Source organism: Festucalex cinctus, chromosome 17 (assembly GCF_051991245.1).
Source record: "Festucalex cinctus isolate MCC-2025b chromosome 17, RoL_Fcin_1.0, whole genome shotgun sequence".
NCBI lineage: Eukaryota > Metazoa > Chordata > Actinopteri > Syngnathiformes > Syngnathidae > Festucalex > Festucalex cinctus.
In genome coordinates this window covers 8,839,803-8,857,591 of record NC_135427.1, presented here as the reverse complement: position 1 = coordinate 8,857,591, position 17,789 = coordinate 8,839,803, and the positions used below count along the sequence as shown (strand labels likewise).

The 17,789-nt window shown below is 39.3% G+C and overlaps 2 protein-coding genes across 3 annotated transcripts in view; one reads left to right on the top strand and one right to left on the bottom strand.

Annotated features, from left to right (window-relative positions):
• Positions 1–2,166: 2,166 nt before the first annotated feature.
• On the bottom strand, positions 2,167–7,821 carry dhrs7cb (dehydrogenase/reductase (SDR family) member 7Cb). The gene is made up of 7 exons (XM_077502854.1): positions 7,680–7,821; positions 6,686–6,842; positions 6,209–6,321; positions 4,771–4,981; positions 4,576–4,668; positions 2,546–2,710; positions 2,167–2,418 (listed from the first exon to the last, which is right to left on the bottom strand). The coding sequence occupies exons 2-7, from the start codon at positions 6,837–6,839 to the stop codon at positions 2,210–2,212; spliced, it is 945 nt and encodes a 314-aa protein (XP_077358980.1). The 5' UTR covers positions 6,840–6,842; positions 7,680–7,821; the 3' UTR covers positions 2,167–2,209.
• A 732-nt stretch (positions 7,822–8,553) lies between these two features.
• Positions 8,554–17,789, top strand: part of mprip (myosin phosphatase Rho interacting protein) — a 30,869-nt gene continuing 21,633 nt past the window's right edge. For both annotated transcript variants that reach the window (XM_077501968.1, XM_077501967.1), the window contains exons 1-3: positions 8,554–9,575; positions 15,108–15,185; positions 15,950–16,015. In XM_077501968.1, the coding sequence (XP_077358094.1) occupies positions 9,453–9,575; positions 15,108–15,185; positions 15,950–16,015 (267 nt within the window). In that variant the 5' untranslated portion in view covers positions 8,554–9,452. The remainder of the gene's footprint in view (positions 9,576–15,107; positions 15,186–15,949; positions 16,016–17,789) is intronic.

The window sequence follows — 17,789 nt, the reverse complement described above, 5'->3', positions numbered from 1 at the left end:
AAATTAACTTTTAAAATGGAAACTGAAGAAAACAGGAAATACTGTACCGACACTTCCGGCAGAAGTTTTTCATCTTCGTCTTCCACACTTTCCAGGCCGTTGCCACTGATAGAAATACAATGAAATTATAAATTGCAAAACAAGCAACTTGACACTTAACAAAGATTCAATTGGTTTAATGAGTTTCACTGTCACAATTAGTCGGAGAACAAAAGAGGAAGCCTGGCTGTTCGCTATAGCGCCCCACTTTCTGTCCTCTTTACAAAGTGCTTTCTACGTTGTTTTTAATTTGGGGAATTGCGTAGCTTTCAACAGTTATAGTACTTCACAGTGCAGAAACAGCCTATACATCCAAGTGCAACAACAGTTGGACAAAGCGAACCCCAACTGTGCGGACATTAAGCGTAATAATCACTGGAGCAATAAAACCTGCTATCAAGCCATAATTTCAAGTAAGATGGCGCTGTATGTGAAAGATTAGGGACTCATTAGCATGGCCTCCGCATAACCTCCATAAGTCAGGATCGTGTCAATAACCCGGGCCTTAAAAATTGATAAGGTCGATCACCTCTTCTCATGGAAAGACCATTTCGGAGATGCCCGTGAGGCCATTCTCATATATAAGTCATGACGCCGCATTCAGGAAGCATCGCTTTCGATATCGCTTGAGGACAATCGTCTTTGCGATGTTTGGGCCGTATCAACGTATTGCTCAGCAGAGAACTGAGCGACGGCTGAGAGAAATTATTCAGCTGAGATCATTGAAACAGATTACTGCACACCTTGATACATTATTCTGATATAAATCTTAGTAGAACATTGAGTGTTATGCAGCACGCAGTCTCTCTTTCTCCCTCCTTCTTGCAATTAACCATACATGTGTTGGCTATTCTGCTTGACATGTGCAAATGTGGCAGAGCAGAAAAAAAATAAAATAAAAATGCCAATTTGGAGAGTCCAGCTGAGTGCTCTTCAAAAAAAAATCTTTCCTCTTTGACACGCTCAAATGTCATCGAACTGCATTTATTCATGTGAACATTCCTGGCCAGAGGCATGGAGACAACGGCATGTTGAACTCCCCGGAGGATGGTGACCTGGACGACAGCTTCCCGCTTACCAGCTGGACTTCATGTCCACACACACACACACACACACACATGAAGGTTGCAGTCAAACATGCTTGATCATAAAGAGCGTCAATCGGCTAATTGTTTCGTCTCAGCAATCATCAACCAGACATCACCAAATGACGAAGCACCGATTCCTTAAGTTGTGTTGCAGAAGAACAGAAAACTGATCAAATGTAATCAATTGATAAGTGCCAGATAACTGTTTGAACTGGTAGTTGTTGGAAAAAACATTGAATAAATGAAATTTATAATGCCGAAAATTCAATGAATCTAGTGGAAATCAATATTTTTTATCTAATTCTATCTCCACTTTTATTTATGATCATACATACATACATCTCGTCACTGAAAAACATTGTAAGGGAAATGCGATGCTGCCACCTAGTGGTTCGTGGAAAACATTGACATATCATTGATATATCAGTACATTTTGAATTCACTTGTGATGTATCCTTTGTTAGGATTTCCCAACAGAAAAAAAATATAATAATTACATGGTCAAAGAAATTAAAATGTGTATTGTTTGTGTATTGCTACAACTGTTCATCTTGTCTGCCCATTGATTATAACCCTTAAAATTATAACTTAGAATAGTGGCATATGTCGACAATACTTGGCTTTATTATTTATTCTATTGTATATCTATCTTGGTTTTGTTTTAATAGTGTAGCTTACTCGTTTCCAGTTCATTTTCATTGGTTTGTTTGGTAGCTAAACAAATGATAACATTAGTAGTTTCCAAACGTCCGTCTGATGATGAAAAAGATGTAATACTTTTTATAATGAACAATGCAGTTTAATGTCTTTTAGTTTTTATTTGTCCTTTTCAATAGATAATACAATGGAAAATATCTATGTATGTATGTATGTATATGTGGTCATGCCTTCCAAAATATCCTACATATAATAACAATCTTGGATAAATATGCAAACATTTGACTGCCACCTTTGATTTGATTGATTTTTCAAGTTACCAGCCTGCATATACATACAGTATACATACATATATGCTATCAACATCAAGAGTATGTATTGCAGCTATCACTTTTGACCTTCCTACAATCACAGTCAACTGAACGCTACTGCATCTGCTCAACCAAGACCGAGTCTTTCACTCCGGCACCCAGGACAGCAAAGAGGAAGGAGGGCAGGAAAGATCGCAGAAAAACGGCAACTCTGGGAATGGGGTGGGCCAGCACGACCTCCTTCTTCTTCCGGTTCACCGTTCGCATAATCTCATTGGCCAGGGCCGAGGGACGCACCCCGTGGCTCAGCTGGCTGGCAACAACTAGAGAGCGGAGAAAACCGCAATTTGCTGTACAAACATCAACTAGGAATCATTCCAGTGAAAGTGGAACGTTCAAAATCAATTGTTGCCATCGCATATCACACAGAAACCACATTTTTCTACTCACATGCAGACAAAGTGTTGGGATCGGAGGCGGGCTTCTCGGGCGACGGTGGAACGACGGCGGCGTCGATGAAAGTGTGAGCGATGGTGCTGACGGTGATCCCGTACTCGTCCACCTCAGCCCGGAGGCAGTCAAAGAAGGCCTGGACTGCATGTTTCGAGGCTGCGTCTGATTGGTGCAAAGGCAGACACAAGTCATCCTATTGCACAGGCAAGGATTCAAAACATCGCACAAGACATCATTTGGTTTCTGGCACGCCGACAGGCTGATTTCATGTTTCAAGCCTTATGTGCATGTATTTATCACATAAATATATAGTTTTGGGAATTTTTCATTTTAGTTTGGAGTTTTGTTTTTTTAAATTTAGTTCGTTTTAATTCGTTTTCAGGGTGGTTCTGTTTTATTAGTTTTAGTCCTTTAATAAATGCTTAGTTTTAGTTTAGTTAGTTTCAGTATTAGTTTTATTATGTGTATTACTTGTGCACAATATTTTTTATTTTGTTTGTTTTATTTTACTTAATTTTGTAAAAATTTCAGTTAGTTTTCTTTTTTTTTAAAAGCATCTTCGTTTTTATTTTATTTTGTTAACAAATTATTTTTTTTCGTTAGTTTTAGTTAACTAAAATAACCTTTAATAGCACCTGTGTTTTTCGACACCCTCCCTTCTTACTTTGACCATCTCCAAAAAAAATTGTTTTTATTTTATTGGAACTGAGTCAAGTGCCATTTTTAGCATATGTCTCGGGCCACTAGAAAGTGGACGGAGGGCCGCAAATGGCCCCCGGGCCGTAGTTTGGACACCCCTGATTTATATGAATCAGCAAAATAACCAGCAGTCCAAATTAAAGGTGTGCTCTGATAAACATTTTGGAACAACAGACAACTTTTCTTGGTCGTAATGATTTCACAATAACAACTCTGTAAACAGCACTAATCAGATGAGCAGCGTGATTCAATATTTGCACTTGAGCATGTGACCGAAGCAGTGGACAGGCAAGGCCTTCTCTGCCGGCCTAAACACTTTCAGAATTACTGATCGATATTTACAGCATAAATCCGAAATTAACCCTAACCATCAAAATGTATTCCAAACTGTCAACTTTTAACCAATCGGATTTTTCAGCATCTACGTGCTACCACGCCAACCTAATCTGCCAAGGGCCTTCAGAATTTGCAGTTTTTGCCAATTTAACTTAAAATACAGTATATTAGCTTACGCAACAACTGCTTCTTGAAACAAACAAACTGTGAGGATTTTATGTTTTTTGTTTTTTTCTTTTTCTTTTACAATTCTTTGTTTCTCTGCTTTTTGTTTATATGTTTATATGCTCAATAAATTTTGATTTGATTTGATTTATTGAACATATAAACATACAAACAAAGAGCAGCGAAACAAGAGTTAAAAAAGAAAAGAAGAAAGAAAACAAACAAAAAAACAAAATCATCACAGTTTACATGTTCAAAAGGGAGTAGGAAGAAGTTAAAAACTTATGTAGTCCTACCCCTTATAATCAAATCAATCAATCAGATTTCAGATTTGTCCTCACAGGTACTTTGACCCTTGATGACGTCAGCATTTTTTCATCCTCTGACTAGTTGGTTTGAGAAAAAACTGTTCCAGCCAAAGATGGTGCTACACCGGGGGATGAATTAACCATCTAAGACCCCATATGTATCTATTGGTCTATTGGCCCATTATCCCCGGGAGAAAAAAACAAAACAAAACATTTCACTATATGTTATATAAGCTCACTAGCTCAGTCCATTTCCCATTTATATTTGCATCATGACATGAAAGTTATTGGCTTGGAATGGGGAATTTGCGCCCCCTTGTGGAGTCGCCCTCTTGTAGAAGAGTCAAAAAGAGCTGCGGATTCTTAGGGAATGATGGGAAATGTAGTTATTCCACATAGAGCCGGTTCCTCTTTTATGACGCTTGATGGACTGCTTCAAAAACGTGTTTAACTTGATACAACGTGTTAAATAAGTAGCGATATTTACGATGAATCTAGTCGTTATAATGTGTAACTCACAGGAACTTCTGAATGGGACAGCCAGTCTGCCTTGGATGCTGTTGACCAAGATAATTTGTCCCGATCTTCTTGGAATCATGGTGGGAAGAATTCCTGCCACGTTATTCGTAACAATGAGATGTGAAAGATCAATGAGAACAGCCTACGTAAGCATATGTATATTTGATATGAAATCCTCTCGATAATGCACCCCACCTTTGGTCAAGGTGGTTGGGCCAAAATAATTGACGTCCATGATGTTTCTGTCAAGTTCTAGGGAAACGCTCTGCACTGGCGCCTTCAGCTTCATGCTGCTGTTGCAAATCAACACGTCCACGCATCCGTAACAGTCCACCACCTCGCTCATCACGTCTTCCATGCTCGCCATGTCACTAAAGTCCAGGATGACCAGTTTGGGGGCAAAGGTCTGCGAAGACACGACGTTTAAGTTACTTGACATACATGTGTCGAAGTGGAGTGTTTGCTACCAGGATTGCAAAGTACACAAATACTTTGCTACTTTTTACTTGTATGTGGTCAAGTAGTACATTCTTGCACAGTTTGTGTAACCCGCAAAGACTGGAATTTCACCACCATTTTCCAATTCAAATCCAATTTTCAAATGCGGTTTCAAACCAGGACTCGAACAAGCATTCAAAGTGGAATAAGTAAATCAAACCAGGACTCGAACAAGCATTCAAAGTGGAATAAGTAAATCCATCCATCCATCCGTCCGTCAGTCTGTCCATCCATCCATCCATCCATCCATCCATCCATCCATCCATCCATCCATCCATCCATCCATCCATCCATCCATCCCTCCATCCATCCATCCATCCATCCATCCATCCTTCCATCCATCCATCCATCCATCCATCCATCCATCCATCCCTCCATCCATCCATCCATCCATCCATCCATCCATCCATCCATCCATCCTTCCATCCATCCATCCATCCATCCATCCATCCATTCATTCATCCATCCATCCATCCATCCATCCATCCATCCATCCATCCATCCATTTTCCTAACCGCTTATTCCTCACAAGGGTTGCGCTGGAGCGTGCTGGAGCCTATCCCAGAAATCTAAAAAAAAATATGTTAGTTATCAATGACAACACTATGACCAACAATATTGCTATTTTAGCAGCACTTAGGCATAAGAGGCATGATATAAGTACAATCAGTACTATGGACAGGCTATATAAATATGACTTTAAATCTGTTAAAGGGGAAATCAACCTTTTTTTTGACAATAATATATTTGAGTTGTGGTCCATCCAGCATTTTGTGACGAGTCTGTCTGTGAAAAGTCTCATTAACTAACATCTGTTGTGCCCTGTATAGTCCCATGTAAAAGATGAATACAGATGACAGCGTTCTGTCACAGAGGATGTCCTGCCATTGTGTTGTTCAGAGTAGGAAGTGGCGATTGGGGAAATGGGGACCGAGGGGAGGATGATGATAAAAACAAAGACACAATATGTTTAGCTCACCTCATCTATTTGGGCAATATTACATCTGTCCTAAGCCGCACTATATTTGCGCTGAAAGTTATTGCAATGACCAAATGTTCAACATGAGATGCCATTTATTGCGTCCGCTTGGAAGTTGGCCAAATATAATCAAAATCTAAAATGTCTTTGCCTCACCTCGCTGGGGTCAGCTTCATTTGTCAAGGAGTCGTACAGAGATTCCAGCTTATCCCAGTTAGCGCCACACAGGATGAGCCTGGCTCCGCCCTTATGGAAGAGATGAGCACACTCTGAAAGACAACAGACATCAGTTACGAAGGAGAATATTTAACAGTCACTGGTTATGAGAGTCAAATAACGAAAACGAAAATACACCAACAAAGACCTTTATTGTTCTTCGTGTCAGTTTTATACGCATGAGAATAATTCTTGGCTTGAAGTATTTACTTGAAGTTTTCAGTATACAGGGCTATATCATTTTATTTTTATTTTTTTTTAGAAAATTGCAAATACATTGTAAATAGCATATCTCAAAATACAAATTGAAATTACATTTGTAATTGTGCATTTTAATTGTGTTTAAAAAAAATGCATTATTCGGACTCCTTAAAACAATAACAAACGTTTCTTGGTCTAATAATTGAGATCATTTACCATTTCCCACACCAGACACAGCATCAGTGATCACCACCACTTTGTTCCGCACCAAAGACTTGGCCATGTACTGCATGACCTCATTGTAGATGTAGTATACCCCTGCTGCCATGACGATCAGCAGGGGCAAGATCATCACTGAAGGGAGGACCATGTTCTGCAGAGGAGGGAGGAGGTGGTAGCGTTGTTACAACAAAACAATAACGCGCTGACGGAACACTTCTGATCCAGTTTAGGGCTCTCAAGGGGTGCCACTTCCTGTATCTACCCAAGACTTCATCATTTTTGTACAATATAAATAATTTGGGGCCTAGCACAGACCCCTGGGAACTCCATGAGTGATCTTCAAGTGATTTGATTGTATATTGTAAAACTGTAATTCCTATTCTCTATTGTACAAATAACTTTTCATCCATTTATATCGTGACAATCGCGGCTCAGGCTTGCAAACGTCACATGACCAAATTCAGAAACCATGTAAACTGTGATTGGTTGTTACCTGAGTCCCGAGCAACTGTGATGTCATTTTTAGTCGACAGCAAGTTAAAATTCCATTCTGTATAGTTGTTACACATGTTCAAATTTACTCATGGTAATAAAATATACTTTTTGCCCCACTTGTGTTTTCATCAACGTTTTTCATTTTCATTTTTATTTTTTTATTTTTTAAATGTGACCCATTTACAAGCAATGGCAATGGAGAACAGCTAAATATATTCTGGACAAGTTCCTGCCCCAGAATTCCTTGCCCTGTGCCACCTCCTAAATGTTGTCATTGGATATCTCAAGATCACAAATGCATTTTCTTAAGTTTCTTTAGTTAATTCAAAATATTTTTATTTTTAATACACATACGAATCCACGATGAGGTCTAACCATCCATATTTGGACTGACACATGACTGGATCCCTGATGAGTTAGACATCTTGTGAAGCACATTTAGAAGCTGTACAAAAAAACACAACACGGCGAGCGCATGCACACGCACACACACCTGTAATCCTTGTTATTCTTGGTTCACTCACAGCACAGCGGAAGGAGCTAATCCCTCAGTAGGACTGGCTGCAGTTTTTTTCCCAGCTTTAGTTAGGTAACAGCGGCCCTTCTCCTCCTTCCACGTCCACCATCCATTCACGCCGCCCTGCTTGTCTTTCTGACCCGCTGGTGTCCAGTAGAACCTGTTGCTTATAATAGCCACTGCTGGAGTAGTCATGAATACTCACATATGGTACACAGTAGCTATCTGAAATATGCTCTCTCGTTGCCAGCATGAAGACAGTTCCCTTCCCTTTCTTTCAAGTTTTTATCTATAAACGGTAAATCAACAAGTAAATGCAATACTTAATTAGCTCCAATAGAACAATGCTTTTGTACTATCACACTGTTATTTGCTTTATGTATGCTTTGATGTGAATGTTAATGGAATATTGTACATGATATTGCTGACAACAACCAATGCAAAACAAAGGTGGTGTCCAATGAAATGATAGACAGCATGCCACAAATGGTCCCCCAGGCCATAGTTTGGAGTTGTGGGCACCACTGTCTTCGGGGGTCTCTGAATGTGAACTTTGTACTTTGTCTTGTCCCTCACCTGGGCATAAAGCCCAAGGCAGCATAGCTCCTAACGATCATTGGTACACACAAACCCCTTCACTACGGTTCACGTAGGGATAATATAATATAATATAATATAATATAATATAATATAATATAATATAATATAATATAATATAATATAATATAATATAATATAATATAATATAATATAATCTGAAAATATTTTTCTTAATCACGCTGACGGTACAGTACTATGTTATGTCTCTTGAGGGCGACATTGAGCAAATCTCGCGATACTTTCGGAGCATTCCAGACTCTTGAACCAAGTCGCTCCTCATCAACCCCCTCGCTCCGTTTGGGGAAGAAGAAAATAAACCTACTGCAGCTAGGCAAGCTAGTTGTGGAAGCAAACCTTATACTGTACACTTATTTTACGACTGGTTGCGTGGTGGTTTTTTTGTTTTTTTATTTGTTTTTTTTTTGCATGCCGAGTTTTTATCTTAGGGAGAAAGGGCAACTGGAGTTATTGTGGTGTTTGTGAACGTTTTCCCCCTTTTTTTTCCCCCTTTTTTTTTTTTTTTTTTTTTTTTAAAAGCTAAGACGCCGACTGGGACAGGATTTCTTTAGCATTAGCGTATCTGCGAGCTAGTAGGCTGGCTAATAGCCTGGGTAAACTTCGCATGGACCAACGCCTGCGACTGGGATAATAACCTGCTGTCCGAGGCCAAGGCCTTTTTTTTTTTTTTTTTTTTTTTTTTTTAAATTTCACTTCTTCACGTGGAAGTTAGGTGTCGCCTATTGTCCATTATCGCGTCGAAATTGTATGGCCATGCGAGTGTGCTAACTTTGTTTTTGTGGCTTACGCCATCACGTTATTGATTTGGAGACACACTGGCGAGCTAACAGGATATTAGCTTCCTCTCGCTCGCTTTGTGGTTTGCGAGGCATTGACTGAGAAGCATTCATCACTGCTTGAGTGATGAGCAGGGTGGCTTGATGGCAGCTAATTATTTGTTGGGGAAAAGGAGTTGGATAGAAAACTGGATGAAGTAGAAGCCGGTTGTGGACATTGTTTTTGGAAAAATGCATGGGTCGTTTTCAAAGTTGGAGTAGAAGAAGAGACGAAGTAAACAGCAGGATTACAATTCCTCTGCTGATTAAAGTCACCCAGAGAACATCGGGCAGAACGTCAACAAGGTGAAAGACGATGTCGACCGCAAAAGAAAATTCCTGTAGGAAGTTCCAGGCGAACTTTTTCAACAAAAGCAAATGTCAGAACTGCTTCAAACCTCGGGAGTTGCATCTGTTGACGGATCAGGATTTAACACAGGTATGTATTCTTTTAGGAAATTGTTCAATTGTACACCTTTTGCATTTAACATTAAAATGTCTTTTGTGCTCAATTAAAATACATTTCCAGCCAAATAAACTATCTAATGGATGATTTGAAAATCAACTGTTATATAATTTCTAGGCAGTAGTTATTTTGCCGTGACCGGCAACTCTCCTGCTCCTGTTATTTTGCCATGAACGGATTGATTGGTCAATCGCTGGAGCAATATCTTCCTGGCCTGGTGTGAATGGGCAATCTTAACGTGAGTCGCACAGTGCATGGTCCTGTCTGCTTCACCCCCTTCTATTAATAAAGGAAGTTTTCATATTGTTTATCAGCATTAGCCTACCCATTCATAACCCCCAGAGCAGGGTTGGCAGTTTACACCGCGTCGTTTCAAATCATGACTTCTTTAAATGTGGAGAATTTTTATCATGGCAGTAAGAAATTGTAAACATAATTTACAAAAAGGGGTAGAAAATGGTATTTGACTCTGACACAGCATATTTGGGGTGACCAATCTACCCACTACACCACACTCATCAGTGACAGTGTAGAAGTTGTACTTATATTTCTTGTGCGATTCGCCACAAAATTACACAAAGTGGTGGTGAGTTGCCATTCATGGCAAAATAACCACTTCACAACTTCTATTTGACCTGATATCCAAGTTTTAGTTGGTCCATGTTGTAATATGTTTGTTTTCATTGTGGTTCCCAGGACTTTCAGTACGAGTGCCATCAGTGACGACGCATGCAGGTCGGGTTAAGGTCAAAATTCCGGTTTCTGAAACATTCGGGGTAACCCGTTTGCAAGCTTGAGCAGACAGTTACTCCTGTATAATTGGTCATTGTGATCAATTGGAATATCCTGATCGGACGGTCAACTTCATTACACAAATAGATCTAATTTCCACTTTTAACTTTCTAAGGTCAATCAGACATTCACGTAACCACACTAATGAAGTAGTCGTGTTCCCCCCTCGCTCCAAAAATGTGTTGGTTTTTTTTGCTGCATCGTCAAACTTGTTTAGCTCTGGTTGTGGATTAATCATGCCTTGCACGGCAGATGCACGGACATACAATATATACACGTATGTGTGCAACTGTGCATATATACACACTGGGGCATTTTTGCCGTTGAGACAGAAAATAACATAAAAACACCGCAGAGAAATCAAATGCATTCATGGGCTTTAGTAAGTGGGACATGCAAGAATCCTGAAATCAAAATACAAGATTCTTTGCAAATCAAACATGCGCAGAACATAAATCGAGGCATTCTGATCGCGTTTATATGAGCAAATATTCTGGTTACAAAAGGAGTAACCCAGGGGCCTTGTTCGTTTTTGTTTTTTTTTGGTTTTCTTTTTTTAACTTTTAAAAACCCGAACATGGGCAATATTCTGTTTTTGAGAGTGTTATTGATTGCATAACTCATTGTCAGCTGAAGTAAGGCTTAGTTGATGGATGAGCAAAGATTTTAGTTGGGGCAGCAGTACCATCAGCAGTTAAAGCGTATTTTAAGCTGCTCTTCCACTCTCTGATCATTAGTTTTGTCTCTGGTGTGTCCTGTAATTGATCCCAGATGATGGGGCCATACAGGATGGGCCCTTGAAGAAGCTTTATGTGCCAGAAAGCAACGTCAGCATCATTTTCTCTCCCTGGCCGAAATGTACAGGATCAAACAGTTTATCGCTAGTTAGCATTTGACGTATCATGTGGTGTAATCGCTTGTCCGAATCTCTGTTTGAATCTGTTTGGTAACACTTGTGTATATTTTCGAACAGACCGATTACCGTATTTTCTGCACTATAAGGCGCACCGCAAGGCGCAAGGCCAACTTTTCTCTTAACGGCAGCTTTTGATAAAGACTGGGTGACCGGATATCTTTTCTTTCCACATGGTGTCACTTTAGAATCAAGCGGTACTGGAGAAAATGGAAATAAGCACATCTCTAGTTGAAATAAGGATGCCATTTTCAAGCTATTTTCTTTGGTCAGAAATAGGTGTGTTTTTGTACGCTCGGTTTTCACATTATTATTGAAAGAAATGTTTGATTAAATTAATTAGCTGTGCTCCAATTTGGTCTCTGTTGTCCTTAATTTGACATGAAATACAGCTCTCCTCTTATTGGTAGTTGTCGATTTGTGGGCACCTTTTGGCAGCCTCTTTTCATTGTCTTGGCTCTGTTGAAATTCAGCGGGCCAGAAATGTGCTCTGTTAACTATATTTCGTGCAGAGTGACAACCTTAGCTTTCTCACACGCTACAAATACATTTCCGGATTTTAAACTACATAGCCACACATATGCACATTGTTCTCAGTCCCCTCTGGTGCGCCGTTACCATGGGGATGTCCTGGAATCTAATTTTTATTAATCATTTTTATTATTTCAGGAACTATAGTAGTGTATATTGAGAAAAAGCTGAGGAACGACTCTGTTCGCGCCGTTTTGCTCAGTCCCCCTCAAAATGCTCGAATGGCAGCCTTGAGGTTGGCCGGCATCAACATCAAGGTGGGAAATTTTTCCTCCATGGGAGATTGCGCCATGCCAACGTCTGGATGCAATGTGGCCAACAGCAAATCCCCCCCGACAGCACGGTCTCCATGGACGTTTTATCTTTCGAAGGCTATTGCATGCAAATTCCCAACCGCATAAATATCAACTTTCAACCTTGACACAGACTCATTTTGACATATGCGTGAAACAGTAGGAAAAAAAATTGATTTGTGATGGAAGGGCCCCTTTAAGAAATCCTTTTTGAAAGAGAGAGCACACATGGAAAAGCCATGTAAAAAAGATGAGCACTCAATGAAAAGATAGTATCCAATATAAACAATGTCTGCCAGAATACTAGAAGAAAGGTTCAAATTCGGGGGTGGACTCTGGAGAAGTGCTTTTTTAAAATGAGTTATAATGCCGCCACAAACTCCATCTTCGTGTCTCCCTCTTCACTTGGTTACTTGTTTCTAACTTTGCAACCCATGTTTGGTTGGGCTTGTGGATTTGATCCAGACTGCCAGAGTTAGGAGATGGCAGGCTGGTCCGTGATAGAGAATGCTGTCTGGTTAAAGTTGACATGTATGTGGGAGAGGTGGCTGAAGGCCTAGATGGATGTGATGGGATTATGAGTGGGAGTTGGACTCACATGGAGAGAGAGGAAGTGTGGGTTTGGGAAATGGGAGTCGAGGTCTAATAGAGTTAGCGGTTGCTTTTCTAAGTCAGGTTATATTGAGCCTATAGATACAGTATAATATGGACCAAATTTTCCAATGCTTATTATTATTATAAACGTTATTCCTTGGCTTAAAGAGAAAAGTCAAAACCCCAAAAATGTTCTTTTCAAGAATGTTGTATGTGCCCCCTCTAGTCTAAATACAGCATTGTGATTAATATTATATTTGTGGAATTAGTTATCTAGCAAAATCCATCACCATTTTGAACCATCTCATGGGGCGGCCATTTTGCCACCTGCTGTCGACTGAAAATGACATCACAATTGCTCATGGGGGCTCAGGTAACGACCAATCACAACTCACCTGTTTTCTAAGTTCGGTAATGTTTGTCATTCGCAAGCTGAGCCGTGATTGGTCGTTACCTGAGCCCCCCCCCCCCTGAGCAACTGTGATGCCATTTTCATTTGACAGCAAGTGGCAAAATTGGCGTCCCATGAGATGGCTAAAAATGGGTGGATTTTGCTGCTTGTAGTAGTGTACAGAACACTTTTGGATTGACTTCCTCTTTAAAGTGGAACCGTTCCACTGGTTCAAAGTCCTCATGTGTGTCGTTTAAATCCCTCCCGTCCATTTCAGAACTCCCGCGACACAGACAGTTTGGCGAAAAGGAAAAAAAGAAAAAGCTAAAGAAAAATTAGAGCTTAGACTGGTACCCAAAATTCCCATTCCCTAGGGTGTGTTGGGAAATTCACAGTGACGCCCTAACGCCACTCGACTTCACAATGAACTGGAAGAAGATGAAGATATCGTCATGGCATCTAAGGTGTAATGCAAGTTTGTTTCAAAAGTAACGAAAGTATGGACTATTTACAGTTGCAAAATGTGCAATAACCGAGGATTCTTCTACCTGTGGTCACAATGTGACTTGGGATTTCTAGTTAAGGTAAGCCATATTAAACTAAAAAGAACAAAAAAAAAACTTTTCCATTGTTAGCAGTGTTAGGGCATCAGCGTGAATTTCCAAACACCGTTATCTAGAATGTGTGCGTGTTGAGAGAGGCAACTGTTTGCATATGTACTGCCTGATGCACTGAGTCCAATAGTCCTTTTGGGGGGCACATTAAGTTTCTGAACCCATTCGGAGAGAAGCAGCGCATACTCTCGCGTATTTCCGAACATTCCCGCGAATAGGGAATGGGGATTTTGGGTGCGAGCTCAACTGGTCTTGGTCTCGGCTTTTGGAAAATACATTTCCCCACAAATGCGATTTATACCCTGGAGCGACTTTTTTCCCCCTTGTTCTTGATGCAGTTTTTTTTTTTTTTTTTTTTTTTTTTTTTTTTTTTTTTTTTTTTACTTGTTTGATTTATATTCCGGAGCAACTTCCAAAAATGTCATACTTGGCATATTAAAAAAAAAAAAAAAAGTCTACCAACTTTCGCTTGTTAAAAACACTCTTCTCTAATCACACAACGGATTATTGAGTATAAACAAGCTTAGACATGCGAGCGTGTAAGAGATGTTCCCTCCTTAGCTATTGCATGCCCATGAAAGTCTATACCTATTCTGTGATTACAAAATAAACCAAATGTTTGTCTTTAGAAAACAAAATTACTAAAATTGTGTTCCTATTTTTGGCTTAAGGCTTCTTTAAAGCTGCTTTTTTTTAGTTGTCCTTTTACTTTTTCGTTGTGCTGTTTTTTTGTTGTTGTTTTTTTTTCTTTAATCGTGACTAGCAGCCAAATTGGGTGCAAGAGATTCACTATTTTGATGAGACTACAGTACTTGAAAACAGAAATGTGACTTTTGTTAACGCTTTGATACGTTTTCGTCACTACTAACCTTAAAGGGTTCTTTCCTCAGGTGTTTTGCGGCTTTATAATTTATATTTTTCTTTACAAAAGGCGTTTATTACATGATCATTTTCACAAATAACTGCATTTATTCAATGTCTCTTATTTCACATGTAATTTAATTTGTATTTCTTATTAATAAAAAATCGTGATAAAATCGAAATGTGAATTTATAATAAAAAAAAAGAATAGATTTTATTTTGCGTATGCCACCAGTAACTCAATTTATCACGCGAGTCCTTGTTTGCCCTGGTGAAACTGGAAAAAAGAGGCTCCTAAACATTTCATTAAAACAGAGTTGATTACACAAAAAGGCCTGCTGGTTTGTGTGGCTTTGAAATGCGATACATGGACAGATGCAACATCTGGAGCCCAAAAGGCTTCTCTCATATTTACACTCTCTCTCCTTTTCCCATCCCCCCTCAGCTTGCGCACACTTACCAAGTTTTAATTATTACCTAAATGGCTCTATTTTTCTCCCTCTTCCTCTTTTACAGGCTAAGCCGATTTATGGTGGATGGTTGTGCTTGGCTCCTGAGGGAACCGACTTTGACAATCCTATGCAGCGATCGCGGGTAAGTGCATGCACTGTAATAGATACAGTATATAAAACCTTAATTTAATGGTAAATGTTACATAAGACAGGGTGATGTCTAAAGTAAATTACTAGCAAAAATATTTTTTTCAATAATTAATTCCAAGGTCAAACTGAAACCTTTTTTTACTAGGACAGGGAAATTTTGCAAAGCAGCATTTGAAAACTCTTCGTGGTACATACTTAGAAACCTCTTAACAACCATTTTGATAGTGATGACTTTGAAAGGTTGTTCTCTTTTATTATTCTACTCACCTGTGTGCCCCAGCAAAATGGACCCCTGAGCATGTTGCCAAAGCCACCATGCTTTATAGTTGGTACTATTGGTGCTCTGATTTTCCATGGAAAAGTATGTGATCAGCAGTGGCACTGCATGTTACAGACCAGACCAGTAACTCAATCAGAATAATATAAAATAAAATATTAAATAATATACTAATAAAACACTGTATGTTTGTATATTTTCTGCACTGTTAATTGGAAATAATGTCTTGTTTTTGTATAATGAAGGGATGGAAATTTTGGAAAATGTTTCTTTTTTTTTTTTCAAAATCAGATTTATCAATTAATTGAAAAAAATGATTGACCAATTTAAATGATTATTCAAATAATAATTATTAGTAAGCAGGTTGGCATTATCATTTTCAAGTCTACTCCTTATCCAATTTGTATATTCATAAACCAATAACTTCTATACTTATATATGTCAAGATTTTGATAATGTTCTATCTCCCCCCCCAACAGAAATGGCAACGGAGATTTTTTGTCTTGTACGAACATGGCTGTCTGCGCTTTGCCCTGGATGAATCAGTAAGTACTACAACACTCAGCCAGATAAACATGTTTCATATGTCAGTTATGGTTAGTGTGGAAAAAGTTGTCTTGTATGCCACATACTACCTGGTCATGCTTGAGTGTAAACACTGGGAGCTCACAGTTTGGGTAAACTTTCTCATACGAACGAGCCCTGCTAAACTGTTGTCAAGTGTTAGTTCACGGCGGGTGTCTGTGTTTAAAATGAAAGAACAGCTTCTTAATTAATAATCAGACTAGACAGAGTAGGGTAATGAAGTCAACATTTCTGTACCAGTGGACTACAATAGTACATGCATGTTTCCACTCTGTTTCCAGTGACACCCATGCTGGCGTGCAATTGTGTTTTCCTCTCATTGTAGCAATGATTCCAAAACTCGCAGCCTCATTGTCCTCTAGTCTTTTCATCTATTCCACAAGGCAGGAAAACTGGGTCAGGAAAATGGCCGCTTAGTGCTCTGGACCCCTAAGATAGGAGCTCTCCAAACCCTCAGAGCACATATAATTGCACGCTTAATGGTCTATTTGTCATCGGCCTCATCCGTGTTTGCCCAACGACTCGAAACTGCATTGAGTAGCAATTGTGATTTCTTACACGACACTCACCCACACAGTACCACAACAAAAACAAAACAAAAAAATCACATAGCTATTGCTCTTCATCAACTTTCAAGCATGTTCTGCAGAAATTGTTAAGTTAATACAGCTGCGTTAGTTGTATGGTTTGCAATGTTTTTAGTCACGTAATATATGTGATAGAGAGAGATGTGAAATGTGCGCTCTGAGATAGCTAGCTAGCTAATTAGATAGTTGGGTAGATAGCGAGCTACTAGGTAGTAGATATATTATTCTTCCACAATTCACAAAATGTAAGTGAACTTAATCATGAAACAGGAAACAACACAAATAATCAACAAGAGTCACCATGTTGGAGGATGAGCAGAAGTGGAGTGACAGTTTAGTGGACCACCCCTATTTTTTATTTATTTATTTATTTATTTATTTATTTATTTATTTTAACCGTTGAAAAGGCATCATTTCAGGTGTCTCAAAGAAACAAAAAAATGACACTTCATAACTTGCACTGGCAGTTTGCCTTGTTTTTTCCAATTCATTTAGCATGTAATATGCCATTAAAAAAAATTATGCACGCACACAGGTGGCTAGCTAGCAGGTAGCTAACTGTACGTAACTGCAGCTCGGTAGCATGTATGCTAAAATACGGTAGCAAGCATTCTACCATGTGTTCTAAAATGGGAACTGGAGCAAAAGGGTGAGAATTCCAGGTGCTGTAAATATGTTTTTAAAAATTAATAAAATAGCTTTGTCGCATTTTTACTTCGACCAATTTTTGTGGTGGACCCCACCTACTTGGTCGACTTTTTTTTTCCCCCCAGCCCTAGTTTTACTCATAGCCAGGTCAGAGGAGTGGCTTGTTTCACTTGTTGGTCTTTTAAACATCTGTATCATCTTGCAGATTTCAAGTCCTGGGAGTCAATGACATCACCCAGTGAGTAGATAGATAGCAGGATGTGAACTGAAGCAAAGGCCTCTTTAAAAACTGGAGTCTTTTCACAAACGAATGGAAGGAAAGAAAGATGCTCTCCTGTTGAAAGCAGCATTCCTCTCCCAATGCCCTTATTTGGTAACCGTGGTGAGCCTTCAGCCCTCGGATCACAGTGAGCAAGAAAAAGGGAGTTCTCGACCCTAAAAACCACAGAAGAAAACGTTTGATATGCCTCAGACCCTCACATTCCACACATGGCCTGCC

Coding starts and splice junctions, on each gene's coding strand:
- dhrs7cb (XM_077502854.1), bottom strand. CDS start 6,839: ATGGTCCTCCCTTCAGTGATGATCTTGCCCCTGCTGATCGTCATGGCA. Junction 2,711..4,575: donor TGTCCCATTCAGAAGTTCCT/GTGAGTTACACA, acceptor TGCACCAATCAG/ACGCAGCCTCGAAACATGCA. Junction 2,419..2,545: donor TCCCAACACTTTGTCTGCAT/GTGAGTAGAAAA, acceptor TCCGCTCTCTAG/TTGTTGCCAGCCAGCTGAGC.